At 40.8% G+C, this 20330-nt stretch overlaps 1 protein-coding gene across 1 annotated transcript; it reads right to left on the bottom strand.

The window, feature by feature from the left end:
• Positions 1 to 995: 995 nt before the first annotated feature.
• kif5aa (kinesin family member 5A, a) lies at positions 996 to 20232 on the bottom strand. Its single transcript, XM_020089458.2, has 29 exons — positions 19652 to 20232; positions 16824 to 16911; positions 16666 to 16739; positions 16256 to 16360; positions 15995 to 16043; positions 15827 to 15882; positions 15647 to 15734; positions 12595 to 12719; positions 12359 to 12463; positions 11632 to 11780; positions 10922 to 11070; positions 10639 to 10811; positions 10311 to 10379; positions 10016 to 10222; positions 9365 to 9511; positions 9103 to 9291; positions 8813 to 8930; positions 8645 to 8706; positions 8070 to 8179; positions 7819 to 7920; positions 7081 to 7141; positions 6908 to 6979; positions 6416 to 6520; positions 5833 to 6049; positions 5548 to 5722; positions 5294 to 5373; positions 4914 to 4953; positions 4527 to 4612; positions 996 to 3751 (listed from the first exon to the last, which is right to left on the bottom strand). The coding sequence occupies exons 1-28, from the start codon at positions 19778 to 19780 to the stop codon at positions 4534 to 4536; spliced, it is 3123 nt and encodes a 1040-aa protein (XP_019945017.2). The 5' UTR covers positions 19781 to 20232; the 3' UTR covers positions 996 to 3751; positions 4527 to 4533.
• Between the last annotated feature and the right edge of the window lie 98 nt (positions 20233 to 20330).

Genomic DNA, 20330 nt, shown 5'->3' with positions numbered 1-20330 from the left:
TCTGCTGTTTACATCACTGCTTCCTTTCTCGTGGGAACAATGTAGAGTGGCTTATTATGGAGGGAGCAAAGGAAGGTCCTTTGGGGTTCTCATCACTTCCGCAGAAGAAACGTGGCTGATGACAGTGCTCATACAGAGAGTGATTATCATCAAAACAGAAGAGGAATGAATGAGTTACATTCACAGACTTCTAGGGTTTTTAACACCAAGATGAAACATTAAAATTTGGATCTGCTGGGATCTCAGATTCTTACGTACGCCCACATATCCACATCAGACATCTCGTTCTTATATATGATGACAAAAATGATTAATATATTCATATTTCACAGTTGCAGCTCCCAGCAGAGCACATAACTCTGCCCAGCAGTCCTCTCAAATTCAAAAAAGAAACATCAGATATCACACTCATAAATATCAATCCCCTAAATATGTCTGATATTTTAATAATCAACATTCATGAATGATTCACTGGTGAAAATATCAAATTTCACCTTATCTTGTCTGGATCCACACCAACATTTTAAGGATTCTTTGATGGCTGATGTCTCATCCTTCCTCCAAGTTTTGTGGCGATCCATTCAATGGATTTTGTGTTGTCCTGCTAAAAACAAACAAACAAACTGACTTGGCAGATATAAAATGCATTTGGGAAACCAACAGCAGGACTACACTGGACCATAGAAATGATAAAGTGAGGTGTATATCTCTTTTATAAAATGAAACTGTTCCACTGTTGGAATTTTGCATCTATAAAACCCCATTATCATTTGATTTAAATGCAGCTGCTCCTCCTAAGAGAAGATTAGCTGAAAGTGGAGGAACAATGAACCAATAAAGTGATTTTTCATTCAATTGAATCTGCAGCAGTGTTGTAATGTCCTTTCACATCCACTAGATGAAGCCAATTTGGACTGAAAGCGAGTTTTCTCTTTTTCTCAAACATCCATATTCAGACTATTCTCTTTGGACCCAAATGATTCCCATCCACAATCTCCTTTCTACAAGTTTATTGAACTTTTTACTACAACACAATGGTTCACAGACAGTACAGCATAGTGATGAGTCTATATATACAGAGATTTTGCACGGTGATTCATGTCGACGCTACAGTATTGGCATACAGAAATAAATAAAACAAACATTTCTCTGAACAAGTTAGCGCGTACCTTTCCTTTGCGTTTCACTATGTCATGGCACGCTACTTTACTTACAAGATTAACAATATATAGCACATACATTTTTAGATATGTTGAAATCAGACAGTGGGACAGCAGGTGACAATATAGTACACATTCTCCCTCCATTTAAATTATTTATTACACTTAAAACATGATGTCAAATAGAGGGTCTGCTTGGACACGTACAGTAGGGTCTGACCAGGGTGCTGCTGAGGGATTGTTTCATTTAGGGTGTCATGAGCCAGAATGGAGATGTTACGTAGTGTTTGTCTGAAATTATAATATTTCTATAAGAGTCATCATCCTGTTCTGTTGTTTAAGAACACACACTGAGCTGATTGTTCATCTGAGATCACGTAGCTTTAAATCTGATGAGGAAAACATTGGCGGTGTCTCGTGGTCACTGTGATTGTGGATGTGAAGCCCTGAGATGTTGTTGATGTCAGTAAGAACATGAGATGGAGGAGGAGCATTCTGAGTTCATACCTGGGTGAAATTAGAAACAACCAAGTCATTCAATGTAACACACTGAAGTCTCCATTCAGAAATAGTTTTGAAAATAAAACTAAAGTTTGTGATGTTCAAATAGTAAAAGAGGCTGAATCTAACTCAGGATAATTGGATCAGAGACGATGAGCATGGTCAAAGTGTAAATACACGCTGTTAATGGAAAGACAAATTACATCTCTCTCATTTACACATATTTTTGCTCTTTATAATTGCAGAAGGCACATTCAGCTTCACAATATATTTAAATTTGGTCCAACAAAGAGCCTGTTTTAATTTAGGAACACCACGTCTGCTCTAAATCGACCTTTTATTCTGCTCAGTCCAAACACGCCCACCACCTACAACGCGCTGCTTTCTTCTATCCTGATTGGCTGGTCAGGATTTCAAACAGAAGAATTACAGCACGATCTGACAACAAACAATCTGTCAAACTCTCCGTCCACGTCAGACTGGTGGCTGCTCAGCTGGGGACGAGTTTACAGACACTTTCTCATCATCGGTCTAATGGATCTGATTAAAAACACACAGAATCGCTAAACAGCCTCCACAAACAGGTTCTGAGATGTTCCTAAACCAAAATTCAGAAGCACGTCAATAGTGTAGCTTCAGATTCCGTCCTTTCAGCCTCAAAAGTTTAAAGTTTAGGGAAATAGGAAAACCGATGTTGTATATTTCTCCTTTAACACTGAACTTGACATTATATGACCTGCCCTGATGAATGAACCCAGACGTCCGGTGACTCTCCTGCAGTAAAGGGTTTATGTCAATGTGCCTACCCAGCTCTGATCTTGCTTTGTAATGAAGGAATCTCTGCATACGAGACCTTTTTACTGCTTTATAAAGAACATTTATATCTACATAGAGCTTTTGTACCAAAGTTGCCACTTGTCTTAAAGACCTCTGCTTTGAAAGGATGATATCTTAGTATAGTGCGTGTAATAAGTAGCTTCAGAGGTAGCAATTACAAATGTATGCACATGAACACATGTTAAATTGATCATGAGAAACCAGCTCTTGTTAAGGCTCGGTAAGAAGATCACAAGGTGGGGATGCAGCACAGGGAGCAACATTAAATGCATGTGGGCAGCATTACCTGGCGTGTACAATAGCATGATACAGCTGTGACATCACAGTATGAAAGCAATTACAAAAGTTTTCCTCTATGCACATTAAATCTGGGCCAGGTTTCCCTCATATTTTTGCATCTGATGTCTCTCTCTAAGATAAAAAGTAAACCCAGATGTGGGTTTTTTTTAATATTTCCTGTGATACACCCACAACAACCCTGCATGAAGTGGATTTTATTTTAAAATAGAAAATTTAAAGCACTGACACCAGGATCGGGATTAAGGGAAACCATCTCTCTCTCCTTGTTTGGCATCTGTCGAAGTCGATCAGACGCTTCACACGCAGCATTCCAGCTCCTGAGTGGAATCATGACATGCAACAATTTGAAAGCTAACCCCGCTAACATGCATGAAGAGTGTGGGTCTTCAGTTACAAGCTGGCACTACACACTATACTCTTATTTATGACTGAGGAAAAGGTCATGTGTGCCTACTGTATGTCGTCCACATGATGCCCTAAAGAAGACGTGTGCAGGGGACGGTGGAGGCTGTGCGCTCACACAAACAGTTGCTGGTCGAAAACCTCTACTGGAGTATACAGCACTATTATTTACAACATGTGTGTACCAAGTGTTCAGGGATGGAGTCAGCCCCACCTCAGTTCCAACACCTCAGGAGGTTGATCAGCATCACAGACAACTTCTGACAAATTGTGGTCAAATTCGTGGTGGTTATTCTGGAACTATAAAAACATTTGATTTCATGTGTTTCTTGCACTGACTGAACTGGAGTGGACTTGATCCCAAACCTGAGGATGAGGGTGGTCACCATAAGAGCGGGGGGGGGGGAGGGGGGCTTCATCTAGTAATTAGAATACATGGCTACAGATCTTCATCTTCGTCTTCATCAGTGATGCAGTGGAGGGATAGGGAGACAGGCTGCATGCAGATGGGAGGGGAGGGTCCATGGGTGGATACAGTGTTTGGTCGTCATCTGGAGAGAGAGAATAAGAGGTGGTCATCGGAAAAATAGATTTGGACACATCATATTAATCATGTCGTAACTGTTATTTTAATAAAACTGATGAAAGTGTAACCCCCCCAAAGAGTGAAAAGCTGAGTTTGGCTGCGTGCACTAGTTGAACGTTTCACCACTGACCTCACCCACACACGAATGATGAGTATAGTTTGCTGCTGATAGAAACGTACTTTGTCACAATTGTTATGCAGCCAGCAGTGATGTCACAGGGTCCTGGAGTACACCTGGACATCACTGCAGCAGAACAAGAAGTTCAATCGCTGGGGGTCAGCAGAAACAAGGTTTTGAGGGTGGTGGGGGGTGGGGTTATTTTATGCTTTCATTTCAGTTCAAATTTTTTTTCTCATCAATTCATGAAGTTGTGATAAAGCAATCTCGGGGACCATGGGCTATCGGCTGATGAGCCTCTGGGGGCAACGGCCAATATTTTAGGGCTTCAAAGATATCTGGGCTAAGATTCTCAGAACAATATTTACAGTCCTTCTAGTTTCTTTTATCAGACATTATTTCTCCACACGAAATACAAACAGCGATACTTTTTGTAAATGTCAAAAGGACATTTTGGATGATCTCTTTTATCAGCTATCTGCAGATACATTTAACAAGCTGATGCATTTTTATGTGCCCCGCCTCTTTTGTCTCCACACAGACTGTTTACCTGCAGCCAACCAAAGCCTGCTTTGTGTGTGTGTGTGTGTGTGTGTGTGTGTGTGTGTATGTGTTTAGTTACCCTGGGATTAACTTGCAGCCGTCTCCTGCTGAATGACGTAGTGCCTGTTTGAATCATCCACCTCGCTGCCACAGTGAACATCACTCCTGGAAAGGACAAACAAACATCACACTTAGTGAACAACCAACTCTTCCATTATAATTTACTGCAAATAACTCCTGGACGATGCATTTAATATCAGCCCCATGGAGAACTTGATCACTTGATTACAACAAAACCACATCTCACTTCACATCTGTTCAAAGGCTCCAACAAAAAAGAATAAATAATTATTTAGGAGTAAAATCACTGTTTAATCTAGAGTAGAGTTTATTTTATAACCTGTTTTAAACAGTTAGTTCAAGTGACTAGAAACAAGAAGCTGTTGTTGTTTACTGACGTCCTCACCTGTTGTCATTGATGTCTCTCGTTTCACTGATGTTGTTACCTGTAACAGAAAAGTGGTTTGATTTATTGATTGATAAAAACTATCAACACTAATACTACTTCAGTAATAGAAATAACTGTTACTTTAATTCATTTTAATCTCATTTTAATGAATTGATACAATGATATATTGTATCAAAGAGTTTACATTCATTATAAAACACACTCACTGAGAACAATTATCTCAAGTATTTAATATAAAGATCAACAATCTCATTCTTAAAACCAATTTGATCATCAAACACATCTACATAAGCATGTACAAATACACATGTAAATATTACTCTTAAATACATACATGGGCATTAGACTGTTACAGGTATGTGCGTTCTTTTTCTTACCATTGTCAATGTTGAGTGGGAAAGACTCCAGTGTGTCTCCGTTATATCTGCCTGCTCTGTAGCCCAGTGCTGTGGAAACTCTGTGCAGAAAAGAGAGAAAAAGTTAAACTTCAGCACAGTATGTGAGGTTACAAATGAATATCCTTAATCATTTGAAATAACAAAAGTAGATAATACTGTATAAAGTATGTTTTCTTTCTTTATATAACAATGTCCAACATCTGGCTGGAGGAGGTAGAATGGTTCCCACTCACGTGTTGCTCTGGACAGAGTTGGGGTTGCAGATGGCGGAGGCGGAGTTTGACTGTATCGCGCTGCCTTGGAAGAGGGCGTTGCTGTATGTGTTGGCGTGTTCAGTGGCACGGACGTAGGTGTAGAACGGGTTTGTGGGAGAGCAAACTGGCAGCTGCTTCGGTCTCACCGGCTTGGCTTGGATGATAAAGTGATGTTAGATAGGGTTAAGCTGTGTCATTGTTAAATTCAAATATATTTCCCATCATTAATAGAAACAGAATCATCAGTGAACTGGAGTGCAGTACCGATCTGTGCTGCGTGGGAGCGGCGCAGGGCGCTCTTTGCTCTTATGGTATCCTTGATGCGGTCGACCTCCTGCTGATGGCGGCGGCGGTCCATCATGGCGCCCTCCTTGGCGTCCCTCAGTGCAGTCTCCAGGGCCTTAACTCTCTCAGCAGTAGACCGAAGACGTTTCTCCAGCTTTGGAAGCTCACAACGCAGATCTGCATTGTCACGAACCAGCTGGACGAGAGAGAGACAGAGTGAGAGAGAAAGAATGACACTCGAAGGAGAGCAGAGAAAATGATGCAGTACAACACTTAACGTTGCTGGTTGAATGAATTATTGAAATACACCATTTGTTGGAAGTGTGATGGAAGTGAATTGATTCACTTATATGTGTGTCTTCTCCAGCCACTTACAAAAACTGTAAATCTACTTAAAATAGGTTTAATGTATTGAGCAAATCATCCTCCAAAACTGCTGCGTCTCATGGAATGAAAACAGCAGTCTCCCAGTCTAATGATATAAATGATATAAAAATCATGAGCCATGTTTACATCAAGGAAAGTTACAGTTGAAGTTACATCCTCTGGATGTGTTTCTTACCTGTTTGTGAACCTTTGTAAGTTGGTCCAGGTTATTCTCAAGAAAGGAAATCTTCTGCTTCTGGGTGCAAGACCCCCCGCTATCATCAGGCTCCATTTCGGAACTCTGCAGAAGAGACGACGGAGCAAAAAGACAGGAATATAAACTAGAAACAGAAATAAAATAGAAGGTAAGGTTGTAAGCTTTTCAACAGCTCTGTGACGGATCACAACATTGCAAAAAAGAAAACAAGGACAAATGCCATCTAGTATTTTGCATGGTATATATATATAAATATGAGACCTCTTTAGGACTCTGGATATTTACTTTGTTCATTCCACTATTCTATATTTAAAGTGAAATTCTTGTGTCACATATACTGTATCATATCTAAAGGTCATAAGGATGAGAGGGATGTAGATTGCTGTTGCTATTTTTACTGAGATTGATCAGGGGGCAGAATTAAGGTCAAAGATTCCTTAAAACCCTAAAAAGGAAAATTCAGCTGCTTACTTTTTTAACCCGCGACGTGAGGTCTTGAACGAACAGCTTGCGCAGGTTGTGGAGGGTCTGGAGTTCGCGGGCCTGGAGGACATATGGATTGAGACAAGGTTAAGAAGACAACTTTTGACAAATGTTTCAGGGGAGATGCCGGCAGATAGATAAAGTAATTATATTTTACTCACGACAGTCTCCTCCAGACCCTTCATGTCCTGTTTGGTCTGCTCATGGCGTTCATGCAGGAATCTGACAGAAACAACAAAACTCTCATTTTAAACATGACGATATTTGTATATATGTCAGAACATTGTAATATTTTGCCTTGAATTTTCAGTTTCCTGTGCTGGAATTTAATGAGGAGGTAGACCAGGGATGCTGGAGGTCGGTCAGTGTTGAGGGAAGTTACAATAAAGTCTATATAATGATTATTCCTATTCATTTGAAAGACCAGCAACATTTTAAACCAGTTTTATAAAAACAAACAATCAGCTAACTTTGGGGTCTATTACCAACATAAGAAAATACACATCAGCTTTCTTCTAATGTCAACTATGCCACCGAAAATATACAGGATGTTCTAAAATTGAATTAAATGTTAAATAAAATAAAAAAGGCTTAATGTTAGGTCTGATACTATGCTACTGTCAAAAGGTCACTGTAGATAATCAAATTAAAGTTTCTTTAATTGATTTTAGAAAACTGTATTGCCTTGCCATTGCTTTCTCTAACCAGTAGGAGGTGCTGAACCCCCCTCACTTTCACCATCCTTGAGGTAGACTGGACTGTTTCCACTCAATCCTCTAATATTTAACATCCTCCATAGAGGTGTCGATCAATATGTCACCAATCACCAACATGTACTGACTCTCATCATCTGCTTGTTTTCAACCCGTACAGAGAATAAGGATTTCCCAGGTACTTACGAGAGCTCCTCCAGGCGCTCGCTCTTGCTGTTGTCCTGACTCTTCAGACGCTCAAAGTCTGCTCGAACCTGAGCCAGCTCCAGCTCCATCTTAGAGTTACGACTGGAATAGTGAACACACACATGTTCAGGAGGAGAGGAGGAAATGATTATTAGCAAATTGTGAATCATTGTGATACTAGTATATAAGGGATGTTAAGAAGAAATGATATTTATGTAAAGATAGAATCATAAATAAAGATGGTCACGGACTCATTGAGCTCGTCGATGATCCTCTGCTTCTCATTGATCTCATCCCGCAGGCGGGTCAGCTGCTTGTGATGGAGGCCGCGGTGAGACTCTCCCTGCTGACGGACAGTCTTCTGCACAGGAAAAGAGCACATGCACAAAGTGCACAATAGGAGGAAGGACATGACACAAAAAATGTGATTTGAAGAACCAAGTATATGCGTCAATATTCAAGCAAGGATTTACAGACAATGTAAATGTATATTTATTAAAAAGAAATACATAATTAGAAAATGTACATTCACTTTGATGACATGTAACACAGGGTATATTATTATATTTCACCTTTTGTTCATTTGCTGAGTATAAAAATCAATGATGTATAGATCAGATATGAATTTTAGTTGTCATGGTGACTTGTCATTTCTAAATAGGGGCCCAAGATCTTTCAATAAATATTTGAGCTGTAACTCTGTAAATGAGCTGCTTGAAAGAAGCCAGTTCACATTTCCATTTTTTTAAGTTGATTTTCTTCTGTTCCCAAATCAGATTTTAAAGTAATATACTCCACTCTGAAATGACCTTTCGAGGCTTCTCACCTTCACATTTCCATCCTCAGTCTCGCCCTTCTCTCCATCCTTCCCTTCGAGCAGGGAGTTATCTGTAAAAACAACAGAAAGAAGCATTTAGTTTGCACATAATTAATTATGTACAGTACAGCATTAAAGTTTTCCTTTGCTTAAGTCTTTAACTGTTTTGCATGTTACCCTGTTCTTGCAGCTTGGCCAGTTCTTCACTCAGCGAGTCGTGGCTCTCCTCCAGCAGCCTCTTCTTCTGCTCCACACTCTGCATGTACTCCGTCAGAGAGCGGATCTTAGCCTCATGCTGTACAAACACAATCACCCACATCAAATCACAAAGGATGGCTTAAAACCCAGCCATGATGATCATGATGATTCTTTACAAATACATTTTAAATTTTGCCTGATTCTGTCTTTTACATCCATATGCTGTATCTCTTCCCATCCCTTCCTGTCCCTCTCCCTCTGTCCCTCACCTGAGAGATGAGGAGCTGGCAGGAGGAGAGCTCCCTCCCTGTCTCCTCCATCTTGCGGTGGCACTCCAGCTGCATGATCTCCAGCTGTCGGCAGCGCTTCACCATGCTCTTCACCTCCGACTTGATCTTGCTGATGTAGAGGCGAGCCACCGTGAACTCCTCCTCGATGGCGCCGCTGATCTCCACCGGCTGCAGGTCGGAGGAGAAATTCAGATCAGTATCAGTTGTCCCTCTGATTGAAACGTCTTGTGATTCCACTCACCAGCTTGATCTCGCCGTTGCCCACGATGGTGCTGAACTCACTGAGGTCCCTCATCAGGCCGTTGAGGACTTCAGCGATACGTTTCCTCTGCTGACTGCTCGCTTCCTGCATACGAGACAGCTCTGCCTCCAGCTCCATCAGACTGGCCTGTCAGAGAAAAAGAGTCGGTGTCTTTTCTTACAAACTAGATCCAGATCTCAAACTACTGAGTAACACATTCATAAATATCAGTCCCTTAACATGTCTGATTTTATTCATCAGGATCTTAGAATTCCAAAATGAAACGGGTTCTTTGCTGACTCAAACCGCATTCTTCCACCATGTCTCTACTAATCCATCCAGTAGTTTTTGCATAATCCTGCTAACTAACTAACAAACCGAGCTAAAAACATAATCTCCATGATGAAGGAAACGAAAATCATACTGGGACTAAACCTCCTTGGTGGAGGAAATAAACTGAGTGAAAAGGCCCTGAAGAGTTTTCTCCGGTACCTGATTGCAATATAATTCCTGCAGTTTGTTTCACTCATGATAAACTGCATTGCTACAGCAGCTGCTGGTCTCCATGGTGCAGTCAGCTACTGGATCTTTCTGTTGCACCTCCAGCCTCTGACTTCATCACACATACACACCAGACCTCTTAAAACGTACCATTTTCTGGGCCAGTTGGTCAGCCAGCAGCTGGTTCTGCAGGCCTTTCTCCTCCACCTCCTGGCTCTTCTGGTCATAGTTGATGGCCAGCTCCTCCAGAGCCTGAAGCACCTCCTTCACCTCAGCCTTGGCACAGTCACTCTCCACCTGCAGCCTGCCAAGCTCAGCCTGGACCTTGTCTCCGTCACCGCGGGACGAGGCCAGTAGCTGGAGGGAGGAAAGGAGACATCTAGAGAAGCTTTTACTTTGAAATGTGTGTGTGTGTGTGTGTGTGCATGTATTTGTGTGTACCCACCTCATCCTGGTCCAGCATCTGCTGCTTCAGTTTCTCCACCAACTGGCACTGCAGATTGATCTCATCATCCTGTATTAATGATATAAATACCAACATCAGTACCACCCACACCGGACAACTTGCATGAGTGTATGAGCAGCAGTGACACAGAAAAAATCATCTTGTCTAACATTATTAATTCCATAATGACATTTCAGTGAATAATATGTTTCAGGGGTTTAATCAGGTGTATAATCTTGATTATAAAACGATTATCTTATCAAATATAATGACTCAAACGTCTGTATTGTCTCCATCTAATGTAATGACAATGTTTGTGCATTAGAACCTTGTCATCCAGGTGCTTGTACAGCTTCCTGATCTCCTCCTCGTACTTCTGACGCTCCTCCTCGGAAATACGGACCACAATAGAGGAGGTGTCGTTGTCCAAAATTGGGCGCTCCTCCACAGTCCGGATCACCACATCTGAAGTGGTCCGCTCTGTCTCAGGCACGTCTTCTCCTGAAGGCAGGGATGAAGGTACAGGACATTTAAACATGTGCAGAGTTGCTGTGATGCTGCAGAAACAAGGCTTCTCATGAACGTCTGTCAGTCAGAAAATGTCGACTCACCGTTCCTCCAGCGGTTGAGCTCGGCCTCCAGCTTCTGGATGGTGTCCTTCAGGGTCTTGTTCTTCTCCTTCTCCTTCTCAAACTTCCTCTTCCACTGCTCTGCAGTCAGCTCCAGGTTGATGGAGGCGGTGTTCCTGATGGTCTTGGCACTGTGACGAAGACATAGAGTCACTGATACACAAATCTTTTGAGTATCTCACCAAAACCCACTTCAATAGGAAGTTTTGGTGGAGCTGTTCACAACTGATGGATACCTGCAATGTGGATGCAATAACTGGTTTAAAGTACCTCTCTATTGTACTTGAGCACAGTATTTGAGTAAATGTACTTTGAAATGTACATTTAAATGTTACTTTCCACCACTGATGATAAGTGCAATCGATTTTATTTAGTGTTGTTTAGCATCTGCATCTATTGTGTTTGGATTTTAGGTCATGCCCAAAATAGCTCATTGGCCTACTTTAGAGGGGAATAATAATCAACACTGCAAGATGTGGAAAAAAATAAGACACATTTATGGTTTCCATTTTTCCTTGAGTTACATTATCACATTTTATAACCAGGAAAAGTTCTGTTGAGATAAAAAATGTGATTATTATTATAAAATAAAAATTTATGTTATTGATTTTATTTCAAATGTAAAATGTTTGTTTCTGAAGAGCATGGTTTCTTTCCAAAGATACATCGACTTTATCTCCAGGGGTATCTACCGTTGGCCAAACATCAGAGTCGACTTGGTCTCAGTATCGTTGTAGCTGGAGGGAGAGCAGCAGATGAACATGGTGGTGCGACAGTTGCCACCGAGAGAGTCCTGCAGGATGCGAGTCATTTTGCTGTCACGATACGGCACGTGAGATTTCTGTTGGAGAGAGGAGGAGGAGGAGAGAGGAAGAGGGAGGAGGAGAGAGGAAGAGAGGGGAAGAGGGAGAAGGAGAGAGGAAGAGGAGGAGAAAAATCAAGATTTTGGAACCACAGCTGGAAAAATAAATACTTTTTGGCGTGTTTTATTTGCTTCTTGATTTTGTGGTTCTGTCGAGATTGATAAGCAGATTATATTCACTCATCATCATGTGTGTAATGGACAGTGACAGAGCTGCTGTACATCACTCTCAGAAATGACATGGAGATTTGCCACGTTATATGGGGTCCGATTTGTAGGAATGAAGGATACTTGCATTTATTTTTCTCAGATTCTACAAATAAATCAAGTTATAAAGTTATAAAGTTACGAGTAAAATGAAAAAAACATTTCACTTAAAATGAAAAAAGGAAATATATCAACTAATTAACATTAGCTCCAAAAATGTCTCATATATTGGCTCAAGACAGATTAAGTCACCAAAATAATTTGTTAAATGTAATAACTTTATCAGATACCCATGGCATCAGCGTTTACTCTCTATAAAGAATGAGGGAGTTTTGGTGGGAATGACTCACCGTGCCCTCAGCCAACGCAGAGATGACATTTCCCAGAGCAGACAGAGACTTGTTAATGTTTTTAGCCTCATCCAGGACGGCTCCTGCAGCCCCCGTCTTACTCACCTGGAGGAAAGACAAAGACAGAGAGAGCGAAGTCAAACAAGACTGATGCACAGCTGGAGATCATTCAAATGTAATAAAACAAAAAACTCTGAAGTCAGAATGAGTTGCAGGTGTTGCAGAGAGTTTCCGACCTTCTCACTGCCAGCCAGATCAACCAGGTAGAGTTTTCCACACAGCTTCTGCTCAGTCTCCACATGCTCCTGCTTGATGTTGATCAGGAAGATGCTGTGGCTGCGGGAGCTGTGCTCATTCATGTCTGAACAAAGACAGAAACAGTTGGGGAAACAAACACCAAAGAGGTTTGACTGCAGTCTCAAACCTGACTGTACAAATTCCTTCTTCAATTGGTGTTGAAGTGAGTGTTTTATAGGGAATATCAAGAATTCAGGATTGAGATATGAGCACACAGACATCTGGAATCGAACCATGGACGCTGCAGCTGTGTGGCATTCACTATAAACATTCAGCCCCCAGGCGGATGAAATTAACCTGATTTTAACTTCCTGTATTTCAGGACATAGATGTTTTAAAACATATAAACTATTATTTGTGTCTTCCCTCTGTTTAGTATCAGCAGTGTTTACGATCATGTCAACTTTTTCCTCTCATTTATGGTCATTTACGTACGAATGGAGAGTCATGCATGGGCATTTGAAATGTACCACGTCCTTTTTAACAAGCATCTACCGCAGCAGAAATTCGTCACCATTTCCCAGTGCAGATAAAACTGATCTGAATGCCTGTGGTTTTGTTGGACGTCCTCACAGTCAGAAAGTTCAGGTTTCTCCACAGATGATATCCGAGGGCCTGAGCTCAGTGTCTGCAGTGTCACACTCTTAGTCTGCTATCAGCTCAGCATTCTGCAGCACGGTGAGTCAGCAAGCACCGACAGGAAACACAGAAGACTGAGGCGCTCTCACTTAATCTGGCCCTCTGCTGCTGCCAACTCTGGCTGGATTGTTAATTTGATTCTTATCACATAATTACCATTACAATGCTTAATATTTTAAGACATATTATTACTGTGAGTTACTTTCACCTTTCTTTATTAAAAAGTGATATGATCTTTTTCATTTGACATCTGTCAATCATACACATCCATCATCTCTCTAACAAATACATAACATTTATAAAAAGATGTAAAGCCCATGTGAAATACTAATTAATATATAATATATATGCGTGGATCTTATACAACCCTCATTTTCAATGACACTGTTTAATTCACAGTCGTAACACAGAAGAAGATGAATAGTTAAAGCATTTGAACATGCAGCAGGGACTCATCTTCTACCAGAACGAGCTGCAACTAAGTATTAGGAGGATGAGTTGTGTTGTATTGGTCCGTCTGGTAAGAGATTGCTAATAGATCACTGCAATGAATGGATGATTTGTAAGACGTGTTCTTTTACAGAGATCTGCGACAGACGATTGATCTGAGCTTTGGTTTTTATATACAAGAATCCATTAAGACTCAGTGGTCTAGGACCAGGAACGCATTTTAGATGAGTCAGTGCTGATGTCTGCAAAGAAAATAATTTTATTCCAATAAAACATCACTTATAAAAGTGTCTGCTAGTGTACTCCAGTGTCACATTACTGATGTAAACACAGTTTCATCACAAATGGTGCTGCAGGATTAGGCCTCTCACTGAAAAGCAGGAAATAATAATAGTCAATGTACATTTGAACTAACTCTGTGATTGGCTATATTGGTTTCTGTGGTCTTCTGTAGTATTTGATTTGAACAACAGTGAGTTTCTCTTTTTACAAATGGAAATATAAGATTTTTTTGTTTCCCCTTTATTTGCATTAACTATATTTCATTTCACCGTGTTAATCGTGTACTTGACTCATATTACCCGCCCCCTGCCTTAGCAATGCGACATATTGTAGGCCATTCTCTAATTTAGACAGCACCTTGGCAGTGTCCATCATATTCCCCTTCTTGGATATGTTTGCAAACAGCTCGAGTCCTGCAGCACAGATGATTTACAAAGGCCAAGTCAGGTTCTTTGAAGAAAAGGCCAAAATCTATCTGTGTTGAGGACGAGCCAACACAGCGAGCAGAGGCACACAATGCATTAACTGAAGAAACGACTGACTGGGTTGAGATTTATTTATTTTTGTTGTGATCACTAAATCCCAGACTTCATCTGGTCTCACTGTCTTTGCTCCTCCCTTTGGTCAAATTCAGTACAGGACTCCAACACAGCAATAACAAATTAATACATTAATTTATTAAATAAACAAGGCAGTACATATACTGCTTTATTGCTTATAGAGTTCTCAGAGGAGGTTTCTTTGTGTTTTGTGTTGTTACTATTTTGTCTTTTGAGATACCTGCAAACAAAAGCTGCACTGACAGCACTTATTCAAACTTATTGCATAAAAAATTATTATTTGCTTAAAATGAGAATGATAATGACACTTTCAATTATATCTCATACAAATAAACATGTAAGACAAATATAATCCTCATGAAGAATATTTTTAATATTTAAATACATTAGAGATCTATGGAAATGATTGAGTATAATAACTGGATTAAATGGTGATGAAGATATCTGTTACCTTTACGCTGTAAGAACATTTTGTGTGCCAAGGATGAAGCTACAGCATCACTCTGATTTGTAAACCTATACTGGAGCCATTAGTCAGACGTTATTTCTGGACCAAAGTCAGTGAGTCAGCAGCACAGAGGAGAAACCAAAGAGCAGGAATTACTTCACATCAGGGAGCTTTTATTGTTGTAACTAAAAATACTGATGCTAGTTTACTGAACATTGCACTGCCACAGATTATTGTCTACTTTTAGTAATTTTTTTTAACTTGCTTATGTTTTATGAAACCCATGTAAAGTGTCTTAGAGCATTGTTAAAGCACCTGGAAGAGTATGACACACTGTAACACGGAGATTACATAACAAGACGTAATAACAGGCCACTCAGCGATGAGTTCACGCATCAGTGACGAGCTGCGAGCGCCACCGATGAGAAATCACGACTGGGTCACGTGCTCTGATGTGCAAGCGGAGTGGTAAGAAGACTTACTGCTATTGTCAAGAAGAGCCAAACATATTTTACTGTGAGCATCTGGATTTCTCTTTTTAAATATATGTAACCATGATTTCTAATATTCAAGTATATTGTGATCAGATATCAGAATATGAAAAGGACTCACTGGTCACAGCCACGTGACGGTTAGCTTTGCCCTCGTCGATCACATCCATGACCTCATCAGGGCTGGAGACGAAACGCTCAGTGCATCCCTGACACAGAACATGAGACAGATTTAATCCAGAGGATCTCAGGCAGCACAAAGACAGACTTTCACCCAGTGTAGAACAGTACTTTCACAAACCTTCACATAGGGCACCCTATTCTTATCCTCATGGACAGACAGGTTGGTCTTTGTCACTGAAAAATAAAGAAGGATTCAAATAGTGTATTGAAGTTCTGGAAAAGAAGAAGTTACACTCGTGCATAATGCACTAAAGTCTGGAAAATCCAAATATTTATAAGCACTAACCATCCAGCAGGTCACGGATTTTGTCCATGTAGATTTCAAAGTAGGAAACCTGGTGAGGAAGAAGGACATTTATTAAACCCCCCAAAATATTTCGTTTTACGTGTTTTATAGCATTAAAATTCTAGTAACAAGAGATAAAAGTTAAATTATTATTGTTCTGGTCAAAAACGAAACTGAACTGTAGATACAAGGACAGTGGAGCACAATTTTAAAAAGGTATAAAGTGGATTTACAATAACAAGACATTAATTCATCAAATACCTTGATGTGGAATTCAAGGTTTTCATCCATAGCAAAGATGTGGTTGAAAATGTCCTCAGCAATGCGAGGAATAATACCCATCTGGTGAGGGTCGTGGAGTTTGCCCTGCAGATAAAAGTATTACTGGCTGTCAATGGGGACTTCCTGCAATAATGACATTACATTTTCATGTCTGTTAATTCAAAGTAAAGGAGAGTCTTAACCACACAAATATAACGACAGAGAATCAATGAACACAGATAAAATACATGGTGCCATCAAAAATACAAATCCAGTGTGAGCAGACAGGGTCATTTTCCAATGGTTGAATTAACATTAAAATGAATCTGGTGATGACATGTTCAAAGATTTTTCTATAAGATGACCAAAAGTACAAACACGGCATCTTTTTATTTAAAAGAAAAGTGCACCTCCATGGTGTGAGTCTTCCCGGAGGAGGTTTGTCCATATGCGAAGATAGTGCCATTGTAGCCACCCAGCACATCTATGAGACAAAAAAGAACAAATGAGACCACAGTGAATATTTTAGGTATGTTTAAATAATCGGATTTCTGCTATTCATCCGTACCCTTGACAATCTGCTTGGCACAGGTGTTGTACACCTGCTCCTGGGTGGTGTTGGTTGGAAACACGCGGTCAAAGACGTAGGACCTCCCCTGTGAGAAAGACAGCACACAGTTGTTAAAGGGAAATAAGAGAGAATACAGTTCTTTATCATCAAACTATGTTACATTTTAGCTTTTGAATAATCAATCTGTGTTCAATCTTTTATGTCTTAAATGTTCAACAGAGGGTGTCACTGGAATGAAACTAATAAGGGGGATAATGACAATCAATAAAGAAATGTATGCTCACTTTGATATTGTAAAGTAACTCATGTGTGGTCTGAAACAAAATCTATTTAAAAAACACTTTTATTTTTTCCTCGAAAGCAAATGATCTGTGTAAGCTTTGGGAAATGATGTCACCCCTGCGAGGTGGTCAGTGACTCACTCATCCTCGCGTGCCTCAATATAAAGACACCAAGAATAAGATGTGCACTCATCTAAAATAGTGCTTGTTCAAATCTTTGCCAACCCTCTTATTAAAAACACATATTCTCCATCACAATATATTGTTGTGTGAAAACACACAAAAACTATATTTCTTTATGTTAGAAAAATCTCCTGAAATGAAAAAAACAAACATATTTGAGCTCAAAAGAAGTCAACAAAAGAAGATGATTTCAGTAGAAACTGAGAGAAACGGTCCTGCGGTGCTTCTTTCTCTAGCTTCAGCACCTGCGGACATCAGACATCATACAGATGTTACAGAAGCTGTGTGAAGAGACTCTTCCTACCACTGCTACTCCCCTCAGCACTGAATATGTTGTGTGAAAATTAATAGAGACTAATGAAGCTGCTGCACACTGTGTTCTGAAATTAATTTACTTAAAAGCTTAGTAAAAAGTGCATATTTATTTATATTTATTTAAATTAAATCTTTCAAACATTAGAGTGTGTGGTGGAGGCTACATCCACAGGAATATGTTTTGTTTACTTCAAAATTTGTCCCCAATACATCAGCTCCACCTAAAACACAAACAACCTCTGTGAGACACACCGACGCGTGACTCAGCCCGACGATCCTCTCTGCATAAACCAGGCCGTTAAAGCCTCTGAATGTCACCCTCCCACCTGATACGCAGGCCCACAATGCAACACAATAACACGAGCTGCCAGAACACCAGCCGTATGAAATGTCATTAACAGATTGATTCATCTGCCGCCATGACAGGAAGATTTCACTGAGAGAGACATTCAGGAGGGAGGAGGAACAGAAGGAGACACAAAAATGGAGATGGTTGAGTGACGGAGAGACAGTGACAACAGGGGAGGAAAGAAATAAGAGATTGGTGAAAGACCTGAGGCAGAGAAACAGGCAGGGGGGATGGAGGCAGAGAAAAGAGAAAGCAGGTCAGTAAGCGATGTATGAGCTCGTTTAATGATTATTGATCCTCTCTGAATGCAATTAGAGAGATCAGTTCCTGGCTCTACTGTCCAGCATCATGCTGAGAGGAGACCAGAAGGTCAGGTCCAGATGTCTCCATTATCAGGAGGATGCTTCAACAGTATCTTTTTAACTCCGTATAGTCTCTATTTTCACGTTTTAAATCTCTTCACACAAGAGTTACACAGTCAATAATAAAACTCTAAATCTAAAGAGAGACCACCAGTAACGTACGCGTGCAAAACTGAAATAAACTTTACTATTATGCAATCTGACCACATTTTTAATGAACTGAACTCACACATGATTCAATTAAATTGATTGACGAGCCTCTATATTTTTATTTTCTCCTCATTTAAACTGAAATTATCTTAGCATGGGATCAATTCAATATACATTTTCTGAATTTCAAATGTAAACGTGAATCACAAAGCAAAGGCGTAGTCACTATTCCCAAATACGCCTACGTAGAAAATCTCCATTTGTCAAACCCTTTGTGTCTATAGTTGAAAAATGTAAACTATGTAGCAAAAACAAGAAGTGGCATTATTTCAGATTGTTTCCAATGGAAGTCAACCTGTTTCTAGATTTTTCTGGAAATGAACATCGGTTTCATTGACGTATTGAATAAGGCTGATAAGAATCAAGACAAACAGCACGTAGTTCCAAATAAAAATTGAGAAAATGTGATTATATTAGAAACTATCATTAGAATAAACCATAAACTGTTGACGAAAATTTGATGAGACCCAAAGAAGATTTTTTAAACATATAAACAGATGGACAGGTTTGCAGTGTTGGATACCTTTTGATAATCTTGATATTTAGTAAATGCCTAAGGTGGTACCCTGAAAAGATTCATCATTCACAACGTGTCAACAGCAATTTCAGATACTGCTCTGAGAAATGCTTCCACACATCAACTCCTCCGAGTGAATGAAAAACAGTATAGTCAGGTTTTGATCAACCCAGCTCACCAGCCAGGGTCTAAACAAACATCATCACAGACCTGAGACCTGCCAGTGTCTGCTGACTAACAAGAAAAGGAGTCTCCTTCATATGGGAGAAATTAATTACAAAGAGGATAATAAACTTAATCAATAGAGTGACGTGGCCTTGAACTTTTTTATTATTAATAATCATGTATTATGAATGAGAACCACTCAGATGTGAACTGTACAGTAAAACAGCCTGTATCATTGAGTGCACATCAAAGGCCCGAATACGCACAACAACAACATTGCAAGTATTTTTGCTTTGTCATGTAAAGACAGATTAGGGGGGGTGCTGCATCGATGATCAGGTTTTGCTGCACAGCCCACGACCCAAACAGATGTCTCCAGCAGCTGATGATTTATGGATGAGGGGCCTGTGTGTGCACAACAAAGCGCCTCCGTGCATACTCACCCCGACGGCGACGGTGTCATCGCCCTGAAATTTGGGCAGAAACAGGTCCCCGCGGTTAATCTCCGACTGGTTCAGGGGGCGAAAGCGACACAGCACTTTTATGTTGCACTCCGCTGGGATGTCGGCCATGGCGCAGACTGAGCTGGTGGAGGATGCTGCGTTCTGCTGCTGAGGAGGAGGAGAGAGGCTGCGGGAGCGGGATGCGGAGCCTGCGGGAGAGCGATGCGCAGACTCTCGGACCTTCTTGGTGCAGAGGAGGCCGGAGGACGGGCCGGATGGTTTCGGGTGAGGTGCAGATTTATTGGTGCGCAGCTGGACGGTGTCTCCGTGTCGCAGTGAGGCGGACGCGCTAAATGTTGAAGTCAAACCGTAAAACGATCCGCTACATCATTACGACCACCGACTCTGGTGCTGCTCGTGCTCCTCTGTGGGACGATCGGTATTTATCCTCCGTGTGTTTTGCGGGCGCGGCGGTGGACGTGCGTGTGTCCGGTTGAAGGTGAGACGCTGCTGGAAGGACAGGGGGGTGAAGCTGCTGATGAGGATGATGAGGATGATGCTCAGCTCGCCACAGCGCCCTCTGTCGGCGGGTCGGGAAAGGGCGTGGTCTGCATCCATCGCGTTAAAGTGGTACCCACAGCATCAGCATCCCAGCTCAGCATCCCCCCCCCCTCCTTCT

The sequence above is a fragment of the Paralichthys olivaceus genome, chromosome 6 (genome assembly GCF_024713975.1).
Source record: "Paralichthys olivaceus isolate ysfri-2021 chromosome 6, ASM2471397v2, whole genome shotgun sequence".
Taxonomy (NCBI): domain Eukaryota; kingdom Metazoa; phylum Chordata; class Actinopteri; order Pleuronectiformes; family Paralichthyidae; genus Paralichthys; species Paralichthys olivaceus.
The sequence above is the reverse complement of the archived record's forward strand: the minus strand, read 5'-3'. Positions and strand labels throughout refer to the sequence as shown.

Coding starts and splice junctions, on each gene's coding strand:
- kif5aa (XM_020089458.2), bottom strand. CDS start 19,780: ATGGCCGACATCCCAGCGGAGTGCAACATAAAAGTGCTGTGTCGCTTT. Junction 11,071..11,631: donor ACTCTGATGTTTGGCCAACG/GTAGATACCCCT, acceptor TCTTCGTCACAG/TGCCAAGACCATCAGGAACA. Junction 5,374..5,547: donor AACTCTGTCCAGAGCAACAC/GTGAGTGGGAAC, acceptor TTTTCTGCACAG/AGTTTCCACAGCACTGGGCT.